Source organism: Plectrocnemia conspersa, unplaced genomic scaffold, assembly GCF_051122295.1.
Source record: "Plectrocnemia conspersa isolate PC_06_02 unplaced genomic scaffold, ASM5112229v1 ptg000009l, whole genome shotgun sequence".
Classification (NCBI taxonomy): domain Eukaryota; kingdom Metazoa; phylum Arthropoda; class Insecta; order Trichoptera; family Polycentropodidae; genus Plectrocnemia; species Plectrocnemia conspersa.
The window spans coordinates 4,982,771-5,008,614 of NW_028277173.1; the positions used below are offsets into that span (position 1 = coordinate 4,982,771).

Sequence of the window (25,844 nt, forward strand, 5' to 3'; positions counted from 1 at the left end):
ATATTGATTGCAAAATATATCCACAGTCAAAAAGTATGAAAAATAATTGAAGTTTTACATATACATATTATTATTGCGGTTAAATTCGGATTGATTAACAATTAAAATACTCTTTTAATACTCCATTATTTGCTTATCAGTTTGTCTTATAGATCTCTGCGCTGTTTTTCACTCAATTAAAAACTGCAGTACCATATTCAATATCATATTAACACTTTCTCCACGAAAGATATCCATGTATGCAAACATTGCAATAGCAAAGAATATTCTTTTCATGTAATTATGTTCAAGAACCGGCTGCAACATATGAGTTATGAGACGTGACTCTTACAATATGCACTATCGAAGAAAATACAAAATAAAAGTATACAATAAGATCAAGATCTGGTTGTGGATATACTAAACGCGGTTCTATTTAGTAGTCAATGTCTAACACCACAAAAACTAAATCATTGTAATATATTTATTACAAAAAAGCGCAGAGATCCACAAAATAATCTGATATAATATGTATATCAACATCGTCGTCTTCAACATTTAAATGTGACCACCATCCACACACGTGTCTTGAAAGCGGAGCGATACAAATAATTATTGTTTTTTTTTATACTCTCATTATGAACTACTCAACAACGACGGTCCGAATCCAAGAGCGCGAATCGCATCCGAATCAACAAACTTAGTTAATACTCTTAAAACCTCACGCTAAATCACATCTCTCAGTCGAACAGATCCGCATCATCAGTCACATACGCGTATGACGACAATTGTGCTTAAATTATTGATAAAAAATAATCTGGCGAGCGAACGCCAGAATACGTTACCATTTACACACGTACATATAGTATAAACGTTTTAAATCTTTCAAAATTATGTATATAACCATTTTTCATCTTCTTCGTAACAACATTATATATCAAAGTTGGCAGCATTTTTCGTAATCACAGTTGAAAATACAAATTTCGTCATTTACCATCATCGCATCATAAATAATTAGCTAATTAAGTATGCCATTTTTTATCTTCTCTTATCAATAAAAATAACACGAAACTGGCTAGAGGTGCAACACTTGACCGCCGTCGTCCGTCGCCGAGTGGAGGCTGCGTCGCGAGGAGTGATACATAGATGTTTCGCTGCCGAGATCGGCGCCGCCCGAATCCTCGAGGGTGACACCGGTGAGATCCACAATTTCGTCTTGATCGAACCTAAATTTTATAACAAAAAACAATTAATTGAATGACCATTAAAATTAACACACTGGAAGCCAAATAATTAGCTTTAGTTGGACTAACACAAATGATATTTCGTCTTTACGTCAAATTTTATTTAATTTTAATCAACTTTTTTTATAAATAGTTGTGAAGTAATTGAAGATGTTAATAATAAAATTAGTTTCAAGAAGTTATGTCTTATGTTACCATGTATTTTGCTAGATTTTTTCGCTTAATTCATACAATATCAATGAAAGGTGGAATGAATACATGATTTAAGTTTAAATTTTATGCTCAATCCACATTAATAGCTCTTTAAGAACGAGATTCATTCAACCGATTCAACCATTGCACTGACGTACAATTGAAATAGTTTTCCCTCGTATTTGAACTTTCATAACATAATATGCTGGATATGTTATTAGATCCAGTCCATTTTTAACCTTTAGAGAAATTCTAATAAGCGATCTATAATTAATATATTTATTTAAATTCGAAACTTGTAAGGTTACCCCAATGCGTCAAGATAATATAAAAATAATTCATAACGGACACTATAATGGGCATCGTGAATCTCATAGTTGGATTGCGAATAGCACTCTTCAGTAGTAAGAAGAAATGATTAGTGATATACAAGTTTATGTGAGAACTCAGCGATTTATATCTTAGCACTCCTAAAATAAAGGACTGGGATTAGAGTTTCACTATCGTTTATACTATCTCGAAGGAAATTTGAAAAACTTGAATACTTGAGCAATACGCTTTTTCGTTCAATATACCTTAGTGACTGGAGCCACTCTAAAATCCATGGTCCTTTATGCGCCTTTATTTTGTTTCAAAATGCGAGACAATATGACGCTTCATCTCAACAAAAAAATGCTTTTACGCCTTCGAAAAATATTTATAAATAAAATGTTGATCGGCGGTGTCTACTATGACTGAAATTTGCAGAATTTGTTCGTTGAAAAAAACAAAATATTAGAAAGGCCCACCCTTTATTATTGTTTAACGCTTATCTCAAAAACAGGTATGCGTCGCAATTTTTAGGGAAGTTAGGGAAGTTGTTTCAAGACACAAAGATTTTATTTCTATCAGTTAAATAATTCGATCACAGTTATGTGTATCAAATTCGTTTCAAACATTATTAGTTATTGTATATACAATAATTTCCATAAAATTATGAATTTAAAATGTTCCATCAATTTTACTGAATTAATTAAATCGCAGCTGATCTTAATTCCAGTAACGTTCCTGATCAAAAAGTATGTAATAATAAATAAGGCATTTTTCTTTTGACATCCTCACTGATCAGTAATTTGCACAGCATTTTTTATGCCTATTTTATAATGACTATGAAAGTAATTAATGATTAATTATAATAGTTATTTTTTAATTAAATATTATTTTACAGGCAAATACTTGTTTATTGCACTAATTGACCGAGAAAAAATTACTATTCGAATACACCTACTATTTGTTATTCAATATTCGAATAAACTACTAATAATTGAGAACCTATTGCCCTTTTTATAATGCTGCATAAGTAAAGGCAGGTTCATGTCTAATATGCATACTTCTTGAAAGGTTTTAATAGGAGTCTGGGAATGACAAAAAATTGTTTACAAATTTTTAACACTCAAACTCGCCTTATTTTTGCGTAAGTAATAAAAGGAGACACTCAGATAAGAAACCTTACAGAAGTATTTGAATGACCCAACAATTTTTAGCGATTTTCTATTACTCTAACTGGCCAGTGGCTTTATCATTCCTTCGGTGATATAAGAACCCGCTCCGATTAGAAGAAATTACCCATGGAAATTGGCAGAATGCAAAACGATTTAGGACTCTTTTTCTTTTTCAATAATCCAAAATTTTTTTTATATAGATTTTGTAAAGTAGCTACAGCTGTTATTGACAACTGTCTCACGACCATTATTGACAGCCGAAGGGGCCTAAAGTTTTCTGTTAAAACAATTGGAAAATATCAATTCTGAGCTAAGCTCAAAATTTCAACGGGCAATTAAAGAGAAATTATATATTCGAAGAAACCAGACATTGGTGTCATTAATTAAATATTTGCAAAATCCAGAATATTTCACCATTCAAAAAATTGTGACTTCTTTAGTTATTCTTCAAAAGCAGAAATATGTAAAATGGTAGAAAAAAATCATTCGCAGATTATTTAGTGTCTCGACTCCATTGAAGAAATTGAAAATTTATCAATGGCGCAACAATTAGAGAAAGAATTCTTACACTACTCTCTGTAGAGAGTAGTGTAAGAAAACCAACATCTTACGGATTAATGGAGCAAGAATTAAAAATATTTGAATCGTTGGGCAAGAGAGCAAATAATTTACAGTGCCTATCTGCAGCCTCGTTGTCGATTCAACTAATATGAACACAAAACAAGAGGTATTTTTTTATGTGCGAAATTTTTTTACACAAAAAAAGAATGAGGATATTTGATTCTACGTTTTTAGGGGGTTATATTAAGAATAACATGTAATAATATATATGCAATATTTTACTGAATTATATGCATATTTTCATTCAGCAAAATTTTTCGAGAATTCTCATTTCTCAAGAAATGAAAATCATCGAGAATGCTTAGCTAGTAAACAAGAACGGATAATAACCAATACCTCAAGATCGCTTTTGATTAATGGTTGAATTTGGTTACTCGTGGGAGTTTAAATTATAAATCACAATTCAAGAATACTGCGAAATAGTGTCATTGAAAACAATAAATTGACTTATCGTCAAAGTGAAACGCGTTCCTCATAGCAAAAGCGAGAACCATGGAAAAAAATTTGCAGATGTCGTTTACATAGAGAAAGAACCTACACTTGTTCTTAAAAGGGATCCAAAGGAAGTTTTTTTTAGACAGAATCCGCAAGAGATTGAACGCATCTCAATTTTAAATCATCGGCACACAAAAAAAAACTGGATATTATAATTGCCTTATTTATGGTATTAATAAATAATGAGAAGAGAAGAGGGCCGATGTTGAACCCTTAAGGAGCTCTCAAAGAAGTGAAATATTTTTCAACAATCGGCCACTATAGATTACAAATTGTTTACGATCGTTCAAATAACTCAGGAATAATCGAGTTAAATTTACTGAGCAGCTAAAGTCTGACATTTTTTATTAATAATAACCCATAGCAAACTTTGTCAAAGGCTTTTTCAAAATCAGTATATACAATACAGGCGGCCCTCAACTTTCTAACGTTCGACTTTCGCACATTTAAAAAAAAAAACATTTTTAAAATGTAAAAAAAAAAAAAAAATTATAAACATGAGTGAGAAACGGAAAAACTTCAGTGTTGATACGAACAAAAAGAAATCAAGGACTCATAAACTTCATACGATTCGAGACAAAGATGGAAATTATTAGACGTTCTGACCAACATCAAAAAGATGTCCCTCTGAGTATTTCAATTATTCAAGCAAAAGCTCTTAGTTTGCACCAAGATTGGAAGGATAGATTAAAAAAAAAGATTTTATCACGGTTTTTCAAGCAAGTAACGGTTGGTTTTACAATTTTAAAATGAGGTATTCTTTTCATAATATTAAATTTACTGGAGAATCGACTGATGCGGATAAAGATGCTGCAAAAGAATTTATTTCCTAATTATCCAAAATTATTGAAGATGGAGAATATTCCTCTAGCCAAATATTTAATGTAGATGAGACAGGTTTATTTTGGAAAACTCTTTAACAATGAAAAATATGAATGAAGCCTTCACGCACCTTGACAAATTTTTAAATATTATGGAAGATTGTGATTCCAATGGAGAACGCATATCTCAAGTGCGTGGGGCGATCAATAAAGACATAGCATGTTATAAAATACTATATGAAGAAAAGAAAAAGAATAGTGGAAAACAGTTAACTCTTGATAACTTTATAAAGGAAACACCCGCAAACCCCACTTAAACGCCTCTTAAACATTATATATTTACTTGATAAATAAATATTATAAAATACACAAAATTTCAATTTTTTTTTAACTTCCCTCTACTTTCGTACATTCAACATTCGCACACATTTTCAGGAACCAATTATGTGCGAAAGTCGAGGGCCGCCTGTATCTATTTATATTTCTGCATTAAAGATTTCGTCTGTTTTGGTAAGAGACTTAAGAATGTATCACTCTTTATTCAATAATGACGTCATTCTTGCCAGAGTAACAAAAGCCGATGTATCGAATTTAAACCACCATATTAAACATACCAGCAAAAAAACATTTTGATATCAATTACCAAAAGCGTGAAACTAATATTTACCTATCGTCTGGATCTTCGGCGCTGCTTGGATGCGAATGGTGAGAGTGACCGGCGCTGGACATGGAAGCTCTTCGCGGCGCAGGCACTGGACCCAGCGTGGAGACGCTGCTCAACGCCGCACGTTGATTCGCCGGTTTTACGGTAATTATTAAATTAGAACTATTCGCAACCATCATATCAGTCACCTACAAAAAAATAATGATGCATAAATCCTTACTTTATATTAGTCACCACGGTCTTAATAACAAATAAAAAACAAACAAACCTGATCTAAAGTTTTTCCAGCGACTTCTATGCCGTTGACTTCGAGAACTTCGTCGCCGACGGCTAATAACCCTGTTCCTTCAGCGAGACCGCCAGGCACTAGTCGTGAAACAAAAACTCCAGCCTGCCTCTCTACTCCGTTAGCGGTTACTCGAACACTCGTTCCATCCCTAAAATTGAAAAATAAGTTTAAAACCAGCAATAAAATAGTTATTTTTCATTCGCTAACCCATGTTTATACACGTAATACACACCTAATATAAAAACCTAAAGGTTTGTCTGATCCGTGTTTGAGCAACCTTACTCTTCTGCAGGTTTCTGGTACAATATCTACGTCTATAATTGCTGATACCTGAAATGAATAATATAGATGATCTTAGGATAGCAAAATTCAAATATATGTTTTGACCGCTTTATTATCTTACCTGTCGAAAGTCGTGCGGATTGGATATTGCTAGCGATTTAATTTTTCCGGGCGTGCCACCGAGTATTGATGATATTATATTCCTAGGTCGCATGGTCCCATATCCGTTGAGTTCTTCCAGACTGTCACCTGAAAGTTAACAGTGAAACATGTAGATTTCGTAAAACAATATCATTCCTGAACAACTGACAAATATATTTTCCTAATCTACCACAACCACGTTTCGCCTTGTACCGAGTAATCCCAATATTCCCCGGTACTATTATAAACATTTTAATGGTTACATGGAATCCTTAACAATTTTTAGTAATACATTGTGAAATTCATAATATTTTTGATCTGTTGGCACTAAAATTGACTGATTTTTTTTGCAAAATATCATATTGAGCAATATGTCTTATCTAAGATATCCTAATCTAACACAAATACACGTTAAAAGAAACTCCGTAAAAACGTTCTTCGATACTTTCCAAACGTAAAGCGCCAGGAAATGATTCCTTACGTATAATAAAACATTTAAATTCCTTCTATCAGTTGCCAGCAATTTTTTTAATAATATGATAAACACAGAATTTAACCGCCTCTATTAGACAAATAATAATTTTATGTAAAATTCGCATTCAGCTATGCAAGACATACAAATAAGCTTTGATAATAAAATGACAATAGGAGTATTTCTTATAGCGTTTGATATAGTTTAGCATGGTAGGATATTATTTAAACTAATTAAATTTAAATTTCTACTGGAACTAATCAAAATTATACAATCGTTTCTCGATAATAGGTAGAACATTCTGTATTAAATTAGAAAAGCATTTATCTAGACCTATACATATTCTTGCAGGCGTACCCCAAGGAGCAGTCCTTGGGCCTCTTTTATTTACTATAATTACCAGCGATTTACTTTCCAAACAAAACTGCCTTATTCGCAGACGACACTGTGCTCCTACAAAATTCTTTATCGAACAGTACTCACAATTCAAAAGAACTCAACGCCCTTCAGAAATGTTTTGACAAGTGGCTAGTAATAGCAAATCCCTATAAAGCATATCAGTTATTTTTTTATTAAAATTATGACCATCGTGACCTGACAGATTAACCTAATGCATCACGATTGCCAAAGTATAAAATATTACAATTTTAAAATCCATACAAATATATACAGTCCGTCCAAGATGTGAACGCTCATCGATATAGTATTGGTGAGATATATTTTAGGGTGACAATGTGAAATTACACGTTGAATTAATTTTTCCTTTTTTAATTTAATTTGTTGAGGAAAATGTAAAATATCACTTTCTTGGTTATTTTGTTTATTTATATACATATTTAACTCAAAAATATAATAGCAGTTTTGAAATCAATTTCCAGGTTGAATATCTGTTTAATATAGTATTTAAAAAAATACCAATAGAATATTACAGGAATTGTTTTATTGATTACAAAATACCACAACATGACAATAATTTATAATAAAAATATAACACATCATAAATTTTAATTCAATTTCCAACGTATGGTCTCCCTACTCTTAAGACAGCCCTGAATTAATATTGGTAGCGTTCTCCTATTGGTGTAAACAAATTCGCGGAAAACTGTATATGTATGCATGCATGTGTACACGCACCCTTATTTCCAACACAACTATGATGAGCGTTAACATCTTGAATGGACTATACATATATACATATGCATACATACAAATTCATATACGCACACACACACACATACACACATAAGTAAAAACACTAAAACAAGATAAAAGAAAATGTCAAAATCTCTATGAAGTTGAAGAAGAGTTGGCAAGTGCTTCAGTTCTAGACTTTAAGGCAAGAACAGTGGACGCAACAGATAATTATAACCACCTTCCGGATCCCGCATTTGGTTGGAGCTGCTCGAGCACCGAAGGGTTGTCTACTTTTGCGAGTTGACAAAGAAATGTATCTCAGCACTCCCAGAATAAATGCACTGGGAAACAAGAACGGATAATACCCGTATTCCTTCAATTGTAAATATCGAAGGAATTTACGTTATACTTTTTCCAGCTTCAATTCATTACATTGACTCATTACGCCTGGAATTTAAATAATATAGCTAGAGTTTCAAATATGCTTCAGACTAGAACATCATAAAGTGTGCGCAATACTAAAGTATTACTGAAGTAGCGCGCATTTCTTAAGATAAAACTAAGCATTTTTAATGATCTGCTGTGAGTCTCCACAATGTGCTGGCTAAATTTCCAACGTTCTTCGAAAGTCACACCTAAATCCTTGTCTAGAATATATCGGCCGAAATGGTAGGAATATTTCGCCGGCATCAACGACCTTGAAAATGAAATTGTGCGATACTTCTTTACACTAAAAGGCAATCGGTTATAGCAAGCCCACTTCCATAAAGAATTGAGATCCTCCTGCAGGTCAAGGGAATCCGAAATCGACTGCACTTTCTTGAAAATTTTCAAGTCATCTGCATATAATACATATTTTGAATGATGCATTGCTGTTTCTATGTCATTAAAGAACAATAGAAACAGCAACGGACACAAGTTAGATCCTTGAGGTACTTCAGTAAGGGTCTTACTTTACAAACTGATATCTATTGGTCAAGTAATTTGAGAATAGGTTTATAAGACCTTCAGAAAACCAGACATATATAATAAAGGAGGTCCGAACCGATGTTCAATTTGAAAACTTTTAAAGAAATTATTTAAAAAGTTGAGGCCCAGAACTTTTGAAGAGAATGTTTAAAAATTTAAGACACAAAAAAAAACCGCTTTGTAGCCCTAGATACACTTTCTTTCGGCAATTGCTGATTGTGTCACTCCCAAAAAGAAAAACTGATAACATTCCAATAAGTTTGACGTAAAATATGGACAGAGATTATTTGTTACATAAGTAATGATTATTTTATGACAGGATCTGGTAATTAACGTTTACACATAAAATATAAGAAAAACTATTAATATTTATATTTCATCGTCTAAAATTGTTTTTTAATAATTATTATTTTTCGTGATATGAAATATGATTTAAAAAACCATTAAAATTCATCTGACAGCATAGCGAAAAATTATATTTTCTAGAACAAAATTGCTATTTCACATAAAAAAAGTCGAGGATTATTTGGTAACGTAACGGAAAATTTTAAAATTTAAATTCGTTAGCGATTTAACCCTGTAGTAGCCGAGCCTTTTGACTATTTAAATATTGATCAGTGGCGTACGGTGGGTGTTAATATTGGGTGTGCTATAAAAAATAAAAAAAAAACGTACATTTTTTCATTTTTATTAGCCGAGGTTTTGACATGCCTAAACTGCCTTACAGCTTTTTCCCATATATAAATAAATAAATAAACATCAAACCTAATCTAAAATATTATTATATAAAAATATCAAATTTCCAATAAACATAAACTTATAATTATTTATATATAAAATCTAATCTTCTTTCTTTAATCATAAATTTTTCTATCACGCTGTCATAAAAAGTGCTCTTCTTTTTAATATCCATAAGGATCCCTTTTTCTATTGAAATCAAGCTAAGGCCACATAGCCTCTCTTGGCCTTGGGTACTTCGATAACAATTATTAATTCGTTTCAGAGCAGAAAATGAACGTTCTGCTGAAGCAGTACTGCTTGGAAGAGTTAATATTAGTTTGCCTAATTTATCTATTTCCTGAAAACCTGACTCAAGATTATTTGTGTTCATAAATTGTACAAGCTCATGAACAGATTTCTCTGCAAATTTAGGTAAATGATAAAGAACAGCAAGCTCATTTTTTAAACTTATATAATCAAATAATGCTCCATAGAATTGTTGCAGTTTGGTAAGTAATTCATTTGGAAATTTTTCTTTATATTGCTCATATTTTTCTTTCTCCAGAAGGTGAAAATATTCCAATATGGACATTGAAGAAAAACGGTTTTCAATTTGCTTACATATATTATCAACTATTGTATTAAATAGTTGGCTAAACGCGTGCTTTTCTTCAACAAGCAAATCATTACTCAGTCTTGGATAATTTTCTTCCGTTACATAAGAATCCCATAATGTTTCATAATTATTTTCCTGTTCATGTCTGAGTTGTTGCAAAATTTCAGTAACTTTCTTACAGCAATATAATATGTCAAAAGATTTAGATTGTAAAATGTTGTATAACACATCAGTTTTTCCAAAAAGGTTTGAAAATATGTGGAGAAGTTTTCTTGTTTCAAAATCTTCCAAAAAGCTAAGAAAACCTCGTGCTTTTATTACAGTGTCGGGGTCCCATAGTTCACAATTTCTCACGACGTCTCGAAAAAAGTCCGTAAATTCATTTCTGTATTTTTGCACTGTGTTACTTAACCGTGATGTATAATTCCATCTTGTAGGTGTAACAGAAGGAAGTCTTCTAGCTACGAACTCTTGTAAAGCATTTATTCGTTTGGAAGATTTCGAAAATAATGCAGACAATCCATTTAAAGTTTGAAAGAATGATTTGCACACTTTTATATTGGAAAGACCTTGTTGTAATGTTAAATTCAACATATGAGCATAGCAGTGTGTAAAAATGGCCAGTGGATAAACTTCGAGTACTTTGGCTTGCAAACCATTAATATGCCCACTCATTACACTCGCCCCATCATAAGTCTGTCCAACTAATTTTTCTTGAATTTGAAATTCTTCAATTATATTTACAACGTGGCAAAATAAGCCATCGGCTGTTTTATCAGAGCTAACGTCTGTAAAGCCAATAAACCGCTCATAAACTTTACCTTCATAAACAAAACGCAAAACTGTTGAGAGCTGTGAGTTCGTCATTATATCTGAAGTTTCGTCAAGAATAATAGCGACAAAATTTGTTGAATTTACTTCTTCCTTAATATTATCTTCAATTTAATTTCATAACTTCTTTTTGAAAATGGATTATTCAAAATATCTTCAACAGTATTATTCATCATTATTGGGGTAAATAAAAAAATATAATCTAAATAGAAAATTAAATATTGTTCATATGTAAATAAGATAATAAACTATTTTACGCCAAAATATAAAAAATGAGTGACCTGTTATTGTGGTATAATGTAATAAAAAAGCAGCGACGGACGCAAGAGTTTTTGAAGTACGCGCACCAAATTCGAGACCAATTTTACTACTGAGCGCTGCCAGCCGACAGATCGACTTCAGCCGTTAAATCTCGGAACAATTTACTTTAGTCGGCGGCCGCGCGCAAGGTCGGCGCGTTATATGTGTTGTTCCAAAACGATCGCTCGCGCGAAAACGTTCAGAGCGAATGACAAATACCAATGCATACTATACACTGCATATTAAAATTTTATAATTTTGCATACTACTGTATGCAAAATGATGTCGCTTTACGCCCTAAATTTTCTAAATTTCTAAATTTATATTTTAGATGGTTTTGCGGGTGTGCGCCGCACACCTAGCACACCCTGAATATACGCCCCTGATATTGATATATTATATTCATATATATACTCGTAAAAAAAAATATTTCGATCCGGCAAAGTATCAAAACCCGATATATCGAATTTCGGTAACTAAAGGGTTAAAATTGTCATAAAACAGTTTTTCGCAAACGAATTGTGCATAAATCCAGAGAGCACTTTAATACACACCTCCTACTCTTTCGAAGGAAACAATCTGGGATTCAGTAGTTTGATAGCGAGCGTGAGAAAGCCACTACTACACACAATGAGGTGTGATTCATTGTCGCGACGCTAAAACCAGATTGGAGTTCCAACAATGGAACTTCTGACACAATGCTGCAACACGGAAGCAGTTTCCATAATCGGATATAGCGCATTTTTTTCCGCTGGCTTTTGGAAAACGCTGGCCGAGCCGATTACCACTGGGATACGTTGCAGATGCATACATCGCGCACGCAAAGGTTGGCCGACGCTGGTTTCCGCGGTGGCTAGTGAAGGCCGCGAAAAGGAAGTGATTATGGTTTACAACGAATTCCGTTCCATCAGCGCTTCTCAATTGTTTTATTTTAATGGCACATGAAAATTTTTCATTGATTCTACTTATTTATATGACAAGTAAAATATTTAATTAATTCAAGCCAGTGAGGGGGGTATGTAGAAAATGTTTAGGAATTGAGAGCGATTCTTTCTTTAATTATTGCGCCAATCAGTGGCGTAGCTATGGTATGTGCCCCCCCCCTCATACATTTTTTGCAGGATCATAAAATCAGCATTTCTTAAAATAATAAATTGGTTATTATTAAGATCTTGTTATTCGTGGATTTATATATGTTTTAGAGAATTCATGGTTAAGAACCACACTAGACGATCCCATCGCGAATATGCCGCCCCCAAGCAAGTGCCGCACGGGGCGGCCCGCCCCACCATAGCTACGCCACTGGCGCCAATGATAAATTTTTTATTTCTTCAATTGGTTCTAATGATTCAATGGAGTCGCAAGCTATTAAATAACCTGTGAATAATTTCTTTCCCCATTTTACATATTTCTGCTTTTGAAGAATAACTAAAACTCATTCGTTTTTGACTGGTAAAAGATTCTAGATTTTCCAAATGTTTAATTAACGACAACAATGCTGGTTTCATCGATTATATAATTGCCCGTTGAAATTTCGATCTTAGCTCAGAATTGATATTTTTCAATTGTTTTAACAATAATTTTAAGGCCCCCTCAGCTGCCAATAATAAGGTGAGACAGTTGTCAATAACAACTGTTGTTACTTTCCAAAATAATATAAAAAAAACTTTTTTGGATTATCGAAAAAAATAGCCCTAAATCGTTTTGCATTCTGTGTAATTTCTTCTTATCCGAGCGGGTTTTTAGATCACCAAAGTAAAGATAAATCCGCCGGCCGGTTAGAATAATAGAAAATCGCAAAAAACTGTTAGGTCATTCAAATACTTTCGATTTTCAAACATCTGGCAGGAACACCTTTTGTAAGGTTTCTTATCCGAATATCTTATTTTATTACGGCAAAAACACGGCGAGTTTGAGTGTTGAAAATTTAAAAACAAATTTTTGTCATTCCCAAACCCCTATTAAAACCTTCCAAGAAGTATGCATATTAGGCATAAACCAGCCTTTACTCACGCAGCGTTATAAAAAGGGCAGTGGTTATAAACTTTTTAAAGTATTCGTACAAATTTAATTTTATATAATAAAAGAGAAGAAACATTATGTATTATCATTCTGAACAAAAAACAATAAAAAGTCTAGGGTTTTGGTTTATGTCAAAAACTCATTATTTTAGTAGTACTTACACACCAGTTATTAAAAGTACTAAACGCTGAATATAATATTTATTTTAAAATACTGACACAAATGAATACAGGTCAATATTCGGTCAACAAAATGGTCAGTATCTTTAAAATACAAGGAGCAATAATATATTTTTTAATTTTCCGTTGCAACTTTACATGCGTAAGCCGAATACGTTACAACTGGGTAAATTCAATCGTTTCGAAATTTGCTAATATGTGGGGGGAGCACTTATTTATGCCAAAAGTTATATAAATATTATTTTAATAAATTAAAGTGTTTTTCAACCGTAAATTAAAACAAACAAAAAACATACAAGGCTAAAAGGTTAATTACACCTTTAGGTGTTCAACTGGCGATTTTCTTGTATATGTGTCATCCGCGGGCAAAGGGTTAACCATCAGACTTTTTAGTTTGGAAGTCGGTGACATATACATGATTAATTATCAACTATTATGTGAATTAAATTTTTAACCATTTGATATCTTTGTAGCTGGGCCAAATTTTTTTAAATAATAACGCATTTTAATGAATAAATATTCGAGTCCGCTGCCGTGTCTCGAGCCCGCGGTCTCCGGGTTACGAGTCTAGACCTTTTGGACTACGCTATTCCGACTTTTTTCGTTATTGGTTTAATATGTGGTAAGTTAATAATTATAAAGGATTGCTAACTTTGTCATAAACAGACGGAAACTTTTTGAAAAACGGTTAAAAAATTAATGTTGATTTTAATGTCATGATTTTAACCATTACCACGTCAAAGCAACTAGGAACATATAAACTACGTTTTCTTCATAGTATACACATGATTTTTGTAAAATATTTTTTTTTATTTATTTAAATTAAATTATGAGCATCGTGACCTAGCAGATTACCCCAATGCGTCACGATGATCGAAAACAATACACTGTATTATTTCAATACACAAAAATATATAATTAAAATAATACATAGAAAGAAGCAAACATAAAATATTAAAATTAAATGATACGAATATATGTATAGACTATAAACAGTTTTATTTCATATCTAGCAATCATATTATCGTTCTCTGTTTAAATATAAAAATTCGATCAAAATATAATTAACCATTTAATATTAAAAACAGATCCTATATAAAAAAATTGACCATTTAAATTAAACTCAATTAACAATAAAATCAAAAGCCAAAGAATTTATAATAGTCCTTAATCACTAATAATAATCATACAATTTACAATGAACATAAAATCTACAAAAAAAAAAATGAAAACATATGTTAAAATACACACTAAATAAAAACCATCATTTTTCAAAATTACTATTTCATGAATCGAATGAGATGAGAATAGTTTCGAATTATTTTCTCACTGCGAGGCCTAGCTAATTTACGCTGAACTAAAAATACAACAGTTCATTTAAAAAAATATTTTTGTCCCAATTTATTCAAAAGCCAAAATCACTTTAAAAATTAACTCTTACCACAAATCATTGACAGTTAATTTAACCTTGTTTCGAATCGCTGGCGATTATTTTGCCACCGCTATCCCAATCTCAAAAATGCAAATTTAACTGTCGATTTTTACCAGCCGAATAAAACAACAGACCGTGTCTAACAAGTAACAAATCTCAAAATCATAACACGCCTCGAGACGCGCTTTAATTTCCATAGCGCCTCAAACTTTCGAAGCCGACCGCTATTATGCCATTTAACCGTGACAAACAACGGCAACAGTCACACATACACACGAGCGGCAAACACCTGAGAATGCCATTTTGCCATTTCAGGAACGCGCTAAAGCTGAAATAGCCGAACAAGGTTAATAAACGTAAAACTAAAGTGTGTAGTGGAGAGGGTCATTCAAATTCGCATCAGTATATACATCGTCAGGTGTTCAGAAAGAGACGAGACACGAGTATGAATCATCAATGGAGCGAGGAAGAAGTTTGAGAAGCTCTAGAGTAGACAATTTGCATTCCTATCTAGTCCTGCGGTGACACCGCTCGAGGACTATCGAGTTCTCGCTCAACTGTTGTGCTACACGATACTATTATATTAACCCTTTTGCTGCCACGCAAATATATATCGAATTATAATTATTATTAAAAAATATCTAGTGCCGAAGCCATATTATAAAACTAATATAGTAAAGTCATTTAGAGCTTGCAATATCAGTATCTTGGTATTTCTGCCAATATTTTAATTTTCATTGTATCAAAACTGGTATTGCGGAATAATAATGTATGTAATGATTCATCATTTCTTAAAAAACATAATTAACATTTTTTTATTTGCTTGCTTTTAGGAACAGCTAATATATTTATCAATCGTACATACAAGTTTTATCCAACTGAAACTGAAGAGGTTGAAAAATTCAAGACTAATTTTTAGTATTGGAAACTATTTATCAGCAGGAAAATGGAAGGCATTTGAGGAAAGTAATATATCAAACATATAATCTTTTCTAAGAATATAATACTCAATATATTAAATAATGCATTTCAAACCACGACTCCCTACTAATATACAACCTCTTATCTTTGTCGACGTTTAAAAAAATATTATAAATGCAAAGAACAATGAAAATCGGCAGCACTTTTTTTATTTTAGTAGTAGGCGAACTCAAGCTTTGTGGTCTGGTTATATTAGAGGAAAGAGCAAAGTTTTTTTTAAGTGAACATGTCATTTTTCACTAATTTAACTATTTAGTTGTCGAAATTCGATCGAGAATTAAATTAGACAACATATATATGAATTTTGAGTAGACCTTCGACAAGTTTGTTATGGGTTATTGTTAAAAAAAATTGTCGAACTTCGGTTGTTCGGATGATTTAACTCGGTAGATCGTAGACAAATTGTAATATATGGCGACCGATTGTCAAGAGTAGGATTCCAATCCCGGGCCAAAATTTTGATCCCGGGATTTCGGTATTGCAATTAGTCGATCCCGGGATCCCGGGACCAGTCCCGGGATATTTTTCATGTTATTTTATCGATAAAAATAATTTAAAATGAATAATACAATATATTTTTACATCTGTTTTTTATAACGTACAATGTATACAGTACGTATAATTTTAGTCTTGGACTTAAAATAGAAAATAATATAATAAAAATAAAAAAGGGAAGGTCTTATATATTTATTTGAGAAGAAAAAAATGAACTTTTGACAATGTATGTACATACTATGTACATTCATAGACACAATTAATTGAAAACATTATTTTGAATAAAACTTACGAAGTAACATCAAAGCATCAAGTGTTTTATCATTTAGCCTTGATCTGATTTTGGTTCCTAAGCAGCCTGCTGCTAAAAAGCACGTTCAGACTCACAGCCTCAAAGATTCACAGATGACACGTGCAACTCGCGCAAGTTTGTACACGAAATATAACGATGTTGTCAATAATAATTCGATTGTGCTTGATAAATCAACCAATCCGAAAAATTCGGGATTATGTTTTATAATCCCGGGACTCATCGGGTATTGAAAATCGTCCGGGATCCCGGATCCCGGGATTGGAATCCCTAGTCAAGAGTATTACACCCCTTCTGGTTCCTCAATGGTCCAACCTGGGACAAATACGGCAGTTACAATTTAGTTTTATTCTGTTTGAAATCGCTAAAATGCATTTGATCTATTGCGGACATTAATTCAAACTACTGAAGGGTGTTGTTGACGACAATCAAACTATACTCGAGTAATTCCAGTTTTAAGTCCCGGAACGTCATCGAGAATCACGATCGCGTCAAAAGAAGATGCGACGGCTGTCTCCATCCGGCTCCTTAATACGCTGGTATTGCACATGATCTATTTAATGTCAGCTATAAGGAGCTGGTCAAGTTCGATCATTTAATTTTAATATTTTTACCATTGTGATGCATTGAGGTCACAATAGTAGTAATTTCATTTAAATAAATAAAAATAAATGTATAGTCTATGATAATTGGTTGAGAATTGCCGACCAGGATGTCGTCATTGAAGGAAGAATTCGATTTATTTTTAATACGCTGTAGAGATTTAATGCTTCAGGAGTACACAACTTTTTAACCGAACGTATATTATTTTATTTTGTAACACGTCGATATTTAGCAGACTCGGCAACAAAGGGTTAAATTAATCCTCCCAGCTAAAACTTTTGTGTTATATGGTACATATGCAATTTGACGATGGAAAAATTTTTCAATGAAAACTAAGTACATTTTTATAAAACTATAGTCTACTAAAAAATTGTTATTTAATTTTATATTAAAAAAAAATAGTTGTCGGGATCACCCCTCGAGTATGAAACTAAATCTGTGGCATTTACTCGTTGAAAACATATTAAAATTAGTTGCTGCAGGCATTTGTCAGTATAGAAGCGCACGTGCCGATCGTCAATTTAGGCGGATTAGGACCATTCCAAATTTCTAGCTGTTTTTATAAAAGTCGTAACGCAATAATATATTTATCAAATTAATATCAGTCTATTACCACCCCGAAGCAACACATTGGCCAAATGGACGATAGTAAGAAAGAGCGAAGCAGGTACCCTAACATCGAATTATATTTCAAATACTTTCACTTGTAAGAACTTTACATTCTTAGTACTTCGTTTTCGACTTGGGACGCACGAATTTAGCCGAACTCGCATCGAGCGAAGCTACGCCGAGTACTGACAAAAAAGGCTGAGAAACTCCAGCTACGAAATCCAATAATTCAACCCAATCTTCTGAGACGACTTGAAGACTACGTGACGATAAACACACGCATCTATACAATTGCACAAATCATACACGATTTCAAAACTGTTCGACTACCTGCATGATTCACTTCATTTTGAACCACCTTGCTTTCGATCAATTACTTATGTGGGGGGTTTGAACCACTTGCACAATTAATTTATAGGGCATTCTAACGTCCATTTCGAACAAACAAAATACTATCTTGTCTTGAAAGTAAGGCCTAAAAATGGAAGAGAGACCACGGGGCTGAACAATGTAGCACTCTAACAATCCACTTAATTACCCATAAATATAGCAAAAATGACCCTTTTGTGTGGAATGGATGCGCGATATACAATGCGTTCTACCACGCGCAAAATACTATTATTGTTAAGTGATCGTCGAATATAGCTATCGGGATGTTTCACTTTTAAAGCGTAAATTTCGTGGGTGTGTCCAAGAAGCGATGCAATTGGCCCGCCAACATCCCCATCTGCGATTCGGCAGAGCTGTTTTGAACCAGCAATATAAAATATATTGACACTTGATCACAGGGAGGCGTAGTGGCAGACGGATCGTCCAACGCAGCCGACAATAATTCGACTCGACACTCCAGTAAAGACTCCACCATCTGATAGCGACATATACATTTCCATATATAGGTGCTAATTAATTTATGCTATAAAAATAAACTGTTACCAGCATTTCCGGCATATATTTTGGCTGCAAAGTTACACCCCTTTTGCCTCAATACCCGAAAGTTATATTAGAATCGTTGAATCACTGCGTATCTTAAATGAATTGAAGCGGAAAACGAAGTCAAATAACTTGTCGTCATAAATCAGTTAGGAAATTCCGATGTTTACGCGATTTGGAAGATCTAATTCAGTGCTAATTTACATTTATTAAATTACAAAATTAATATATCAAAAAACTGTAAGAGTTCATACGACTAGATCTAAATGTGTTAATTAATGCAGCTCATTTTATTATCTCGTGTCTTCTAAATGCATTAAAACGAATAGCACCAATATACGACGGTTTTCTCATTTCCTCGCATGCCAATAACATTAAAATCAAAAGTGTAACATATGTGGCACTATTGCCTTATTTGGCCAAATGCGCGCATTTATAGATACTTCCTTTTGAATAAAAAATACATATATGCTTTGCAAAAAGCCCATCTAACGATATTTTCGCCAGTTTTACGACTCGCAAGCAACTTGAACTGTTACAACACACAAGAAGCCTCTTATTTTTATTGTCGTATAAAATTCCAGTCTACTATAACACAAGCGCGACGGCTTTATAAACGGCGTTGGCGCAAATGGCGACACCGCCGAAATAGAAGACCGGTGGGTGACTTATGGGCTCTCGACAGTTAAATTTTTGCAATCGATTTCCTACCTCCAGCTCGTGAAAATTTAGAAAACTGCATACGGAGGTAACATCCGAGGAAACCATAGACATGCAAGAATGTTATCGTTACCCTTTCGAAGTCGACCGGTCGAAACAGTCACGAAGCGTACTATAAATACACACATAATAGCACCAAAGCATAATAGTAACGCGGTGTATTCCGCGTGTATTTATAGAATAATTGCTTATTCCGCGATCTATTACATTTGAGTGTTTAACGAGTTACGCATACGCGCGATAAGGCTATGCAAATACGACAATTTGCACCATTTTACTGTCGAGTGCCAAAAATGTGTCATTACTTTGTTTGCAGATAACAGGTTTTTTTTTGTAAATAGGGGCACCACATAATTGCCATTTTATATTCAATGGATTTTGGCAATTATTAAGAATAAAGTAATAAATAAATTATTAATCAAATCCACTGAGCGAGTAATTGAAACATAACGTTTTCTTAAATAAAATGGTAAGCTTTGAAGCAATAGCTTTTTAAGGTCTATATTGCCATAGAGCAACTACTAGCCCACATGGTCTAATAAATACTAGAAATGCATTTTAAATTGTGTAATGATTTCGTTTTCTTCACTGGTAATTGTACGTAAAACGACGATGCCTATCATAGTATTAGGATCGCATGCTGCGCAAAGAGTAATCTGAGATAAACGGTTTTATATAAATATTATATTTTGGCTCGGGGGTTCGCCGCCGTGAGCACTTTCACCAGTTTCAAGCGTCCAGAACCTTTGAGCGGTATCGCCGTACATGTACGGTGGTCGATCTTTCACTGTTATGAGGTACCCAAAATAGTTATACATATATAAATGAAGAAGTAATAATTAAAAAACATATCTATATAATATTTTTTTAATTTGATTTTTATAGAAAATAATACTAATAAATTTAAAGAGTACGAAATAAATAAACATAACAAAAAATATTTTATATTAATTTCATAAAAAAATATTGAGAGCCTCTGAATTGATATAAAAAAAATATATATAAAAATATGTAAAATAAATTAACGAAATTTAATAATAGAAAGTGTTGGAATAAATTATAAAAACATACTAATACAAACAAAATCAAAGCAATATTACGTTGAAAATTACTCTTTTTTTCTATAAATTACTATACATGCAATATAAAATAATAATAAATAAATAGCAACAAAAATAACTATGGAAAAATGCGTAAAATTATCTCAATTCCATGTGTATACTATAAAATTAATGTAGCGCCGGCGCACATAGCGGGAGCGTGCGTTGAGCGCTTAGCGTGAAAAGCCGTTGGCGGGTGTAAATTTGGTGCGAGCGACAGCGAACGCCAGCATTGCTTAAAGAATGGCAACACTAAATGTTTTTGTTCTAACACTAAAGAGAAAACCTTGCTTTTGAAGAATAATGAATCGATATTTCTTAAAATATGTACTTAATGAAATAAAAATTCGTTTTGATGTTACGTTATCATTATAAGCATTTTGGAATATAAATTACCAAAGCATATCGATTTTTTTTAATGCAGTTTTCTTTATCATTTTTCCTATTGTTGAAGATATAAAATATCTAATGTAAAACAGACACCAGACATTCTGTAAATGAGAATGTAAATTTATTTAGGTACTTGTCAATTAGCACGGCGCAACGCTCAAAAACCACCAATTTACTCTCCACTGCGTTATCCGTGACACTCAAGCCGTGGTGTGTGTGTGTGTGAACAGTTGCGAAACATTAATTTGCTGTTCAAACCCAAACCTAACCTAAACGAATATTTGTATAAGTCAGGTTTGGGTTTGAACAGCTCGGAAAACGCGGTGGTGAATCATTTGCATTCCATATAATAAATTCATCATTCAGGCGCGCAAACGCACGGTGGTTTTTGAGCATTGCGCCGTGTTAATTATCAAGTACCTATATTTATATTTCCGCCTGAGCTTCTATTATTTGCACACAACTTTTGGAATAGCTATAAAATTTAAAGGATGATCTTCGACCAATACAATAGAGCTGTGAGAGATATATTATTTTATTAATATAATTTCAGCATACTGATTAAAACATTATCTTAAAAATACATCTAAAATTCCATTCTAATCCATGTAGAAAATCACCACTTTGTAATCCATAATTATAGTTCTTTTTAATGTGTAATTGCTACTGTTACACATAAAATTGCCTAACTATAATACATTTTTAGGTGAGATACCAATTAACAGCGACTAGAGATGTATTTTGTCTATTCGTAACTATAGGTATAAGAAAAGGAGTGGAAAAAAGTAATTTGAAAAAATTATTTCTGTTCAAAATTATTCTCAAAGATCACTCTAATTTTAAGTATTTTCAGTCAAAGATCAAGGAATAATGTACAAATACGTGATTCTAAAGATGGGAATTTTGGTACTTATTAGTTAGCACGGTGCTACGCTCAAATTTGACAGTTGCGAAACGTATATTTGCTGTTCAAACCCAAACCTAACCATAAGCAAATATAATAGCAGTATAATTTTTAATTTGTTTATGTTAGGTTTGGGTTTGTACAGCATGGGAAACGCAGTGGGGAGAAACAACTGGTGGTTTTTGAGCATGGCGCCGAGCAACTAGTACCGAAATTTTAATATAATTGTTTCTCTAATAGGATGTATTTTGATTATAAAGTATAACAAGGATCACAACTTAGTCTTAAATTTTCAAATGACTCCAGTTCTTTGGACATATAAAGAGGTTTTCTTTTTTTTCACTACCTGCTGCAAAATATGCAACACAAAGAAATAAATATTTGATAACTTTTGAATTAAAAGGAAGAATATTAAAAAAAATAGTCGAAAGTTTTGATTTTTAATCTGTGTATCGCATAAAATTTAACTGACGTAATTAATTTACATCTAGAATTTAATTTCAAAAATATTTATTAAAAAATGTATTAGCATCTTAAACTTCAGTCATCGACGGGTTAGAACAACTAATGTGGAACAAATTAAATTAAATTTTGAAAAAAAATTTAAATTGTTAATTTTATGATTTTTAACTGTGTAATTGTTAATGTTGCTACATTTAAAGATGGGGATTGAATATCAATAAACAGCTACTTGAAATAAACATTACAAGTTATAATTTCAGAACTATGCTTTTAAGAAAATTAGTGAAAGAAATAGTTTTAAATCAATCACCAAAATAACAAATTATTTTGGCTTAAAGTTTTTTTTTAAAAATAAAATAAGATAAAAAACCAAGTATTATTAAAACATAATTTCTGCATCAGTAGGATGTATTCTGATTCAAAAGAATTATAACTTAATCTTAAATTTTCTTAAAAGAGGGTTTATTTCAAGATGAATTAAATAAAATATATGTAATAATAAGCACTTTAAGCAGAACATATTTGTGAATACGATTCTTTTGATTGAGGTAACAAAAAGTAATCTTCAAAAAGTGGTTATTAGTCAAACTTCTGCTCCAAAAAGAGTAAATTATTTAGGTCTCAAGTTCCGATAAATGAGAAGTATAATCAAATCAAGTAATCCGAGTAACCAATCGATTCTGAAACTGTTTCTTGATTCGGAACGAACATTAGATATGCATTACATTTTCAATGGATACAGTTATACAGCAGCAGTCGAGGTTGAACATTTATTTGCATGTGCTTTATGCGGACAAACTATTACATATTTTAATTACAGAACACACAAGAGTAATTGTGAGTTAAACTTTTGAAGCGAAGTAATCGGAAACATGCGGCGCCAGTTATTTTTATAAAATATTGTATGATTGCAATCATTTTATCAAATCGCACTTAAAAAACGACAGTCATGAGAACATTTTCATGTGAGAATTTCATATTCAATATATGAGAAAAAGACAATTCAATCTAGGACACATCTATTGCAAGTTACGTAAAAAATATAAATAAAAAAACACAGAATTACCACACTGATAATATATGACACATTTAAATGAACAATAATGAGCAAATATGATTATAAATAGGCGTGATGAATTACTATAATAGTATATTGAAAAGAATCTAATTACACGGCTTAGTGACTGCAATGAACTTGACTATGAAAGATTCGATTTGCATAAGAATCACTAGACAATGAGTGGTCATACTGTAAAACTAAATAATGAGATAAAATATAGTAAATTATATTTTTTAAATGCAAATTCTTATTGATTGTTGTGTTTATTCATTTTTAGGCATTCTTTGGTGATAGATGTGGAGAAGAAAATTATTTGAATATATTATATGTATATAAATAAAACTCACCCTTACGCTGAATGATGACGCGGAGCAGAGGACGCGCCGTGTGCAGCGCCCTCCCGAGGTTGTCGTCATTGTTGATGGGTAAGAGGTCTCCATCCCTGGGATCCGTGTACGAGACCAAGAAGGCTATTCCGCCCAGTCCGTGCAGTTTTTCGATGAGAGCTTTGAATTCTTCATATTTTAGCGCTTCCGATCTGGCGATGGAGAAGCGTCGGAACTCAGCGTCAAACTAAAAGTAAATCAAATCGTCATTACAATCATAATAAAGGAGAATTATCGCAAAAACACACCGATTTAGAAAAATTGTCTTATTAGCTAATAGATTATAATTTAGTGTTTTAAAATTGAAAATACTTTTTGGTACTTTCCTATTATTGATATATAAAAAATATTTAGTCACATGTTCATCACAACATTTATAAATGAGATTTTTTTAAATAGATTCGTTGCAGAGTTATTCATGGGGTGTTCATGTGCTCACTAATGTTCACTCGCTGCCGCTTTATGTAGCAAAACGTTTTATTTTAAAAATAAATTGAGCAAATTAGATACTAACAAGCAGCAGCTAGTAAAGACCCCATGAATAATTCTCTACAAACGAATCTACTTAAAAAATGTAATTTATAATTGTATATAAATAAATAAAATGTATAAAGAAATGAAATAATATTTTTTTAAGATAATAAATTTGACCACATAATTTATAACTGCATACAACAGACAAATAAACAACTCGTCACAAATTACTCCATTTTTCTAGGAAGTGTGTGATTCACTTTTCTGAACTGGAAACTAACTTTTAGGGTTGTGTTTAATATTTAAAAAATACCATAGCAAAATAATTATCTAACACAGTAATATAGGATCTACGAATAATTTATTGTGATAAAAAAGTCAAACTAAGATTATTAGTATGTTTACTTGATTACACAATAAATACATTAAATAATAACAAAACAAAAACAATTACACATTTTGTTGAATATACTTCATAAATGAAATGCTGGATTAGATATTTTTGCACAACGTTATTGAAGGTGTTCAGAATTGAATTAGCGACTCAAAGTTAACGACTTTCGCCCGATGTACATATATGACGAAGAACTACAACAAATTGTATGATTTTGACTAAGTTTGTGTCAATCAAAAGGGAAATTGCGTTGACAGTTGTTATCTGAAGTGAACGTTGGAATCCGTCTATTACTTTCGCCGGAATTTGCACGGGAGCAGAGTAGTAGTAGTAGGAGTAGGAAGAGAAGGAGGAAGCGGACGTGCGGTAGGTTAGAGACGTGCGAAGAGAGACGCACCTTGCTCTTGACCTCGACGCAATGGCTGTCGATCCTGGCGGCGATCTTGCTCTTGGACATGACGGCAATGCGCGCCTACGCCCCCGGCGGTCGCTAGCTACGTCCGCACGCTCTGCCGATCAGAGAGCGCTTATCCGCCGTCGACGCACGTCGACCATCGCTCGAGCAACTTTCTTCTTAATAGGAACAGTGCGGTCTTAACGCCGCTGTTCGCGGCCATATGCTTTTGCGCAATTTTAACTAGTGAGGAGCAAAAGAAAAAAACCGGATCTTTGAAAAAATCAGACTTTGAGAATTTATAGGTAAAAATATGTTTTTTAAATAATAAAGTAGCTAAAAAATATTAAATCAATATTATAGATAGTTAATCATTTAGTTCAGCAAAGATCAGAAAAGTAAATTCAACGTATTTAAACATAATAAAAAAATAGCATTTATTTTAATATAATACAATACAAAATCTATGTATATAATACAATACAAAATCCCATTACATAAATACAAATAAAAATTCAAAATCAAATATTGTAAATTAAATACAACTATAATACAATTATAAACATGTTATTCAATAACAAAATAACTTTGTATCAGTTCACAAAAATATACTTTATATCCAAAACCGTTGTGGCTGCCAACAGTGTATTTCGTCCAAACTTTGTGACCACCGAACCTAATGCCCGGCTCACACTATTCCAGTTGTATTCCAATCCAGCGATCAAATCCAGTGCTAGATTGCAACTGG

General features: G+C 32.6%; 1 protein-coding gene across 2 annotated transcripts; it reads right to left on the reverse strand.

The window, feature by feature from the left end:
- Positions 1 to 897: 897 nt before the first annotated feature.
- par-6 (partitioning defective protein 6) lies at positions 898 to 25,278 on the reverse strand. 2 transcript variants are annotated; one of them, XM_088193472.1, is made up of 7 exons: positions 25,100 to 25,278; positions 23,802 to 24,021; positions 6,190 to 6,317; positions 6,019 to 6,116; positions 5,766 to 5,934; positions 5,501 to 5,685; positions 898 to 1,205 (listed from the first exon to the last, which is right to left on the reverse strand). In XM_088193472.1, exons 1-7 carry the CDS (start codon positions 25,157 to 25,159, stop codon positions 1,055 to 1,057), a joined length of 1,011 nt encoding a protein of 336 aa, XP_088049598.1. In that variant the 5' UTR covers positions 25,160 to 25,278; the 3' UTR covers positions 898 to 1,054. The 2 variants fall into 2 exon arrangements, with proteins under 2 accessions (XP_088049598.1, XP_088049597.1); XM_088193471.1 differs by having other exon boundaries at positions 23,796 to 24,021.
- Positions 25,279 to 25,844: the final 566 nt, after the last annotated feature.

Coding starts and splice junctions, on each gene's coding strand:
- par-6 (XM_088193471.1), bottom strand. CDS start 25,159: ATGTCCAAGAGCAAGATCGCCGCCAGGATCGACAGCCATTGCGTCGAG. Junction 24,022..25,099: donor GCGTCGAGGTCAAGAGCAAG/GTGCGTCTCTCT, acceptor ATTTACTTTTAG/TTTGACGCTGAGTTCCGACG. Junction 1,206..5,500: donor GCCGAAGATCCAGACGATAG/GTAAATATTAGT, acceptor TATAAAATTTAG/GTTCGATCAAGACGAAATTG.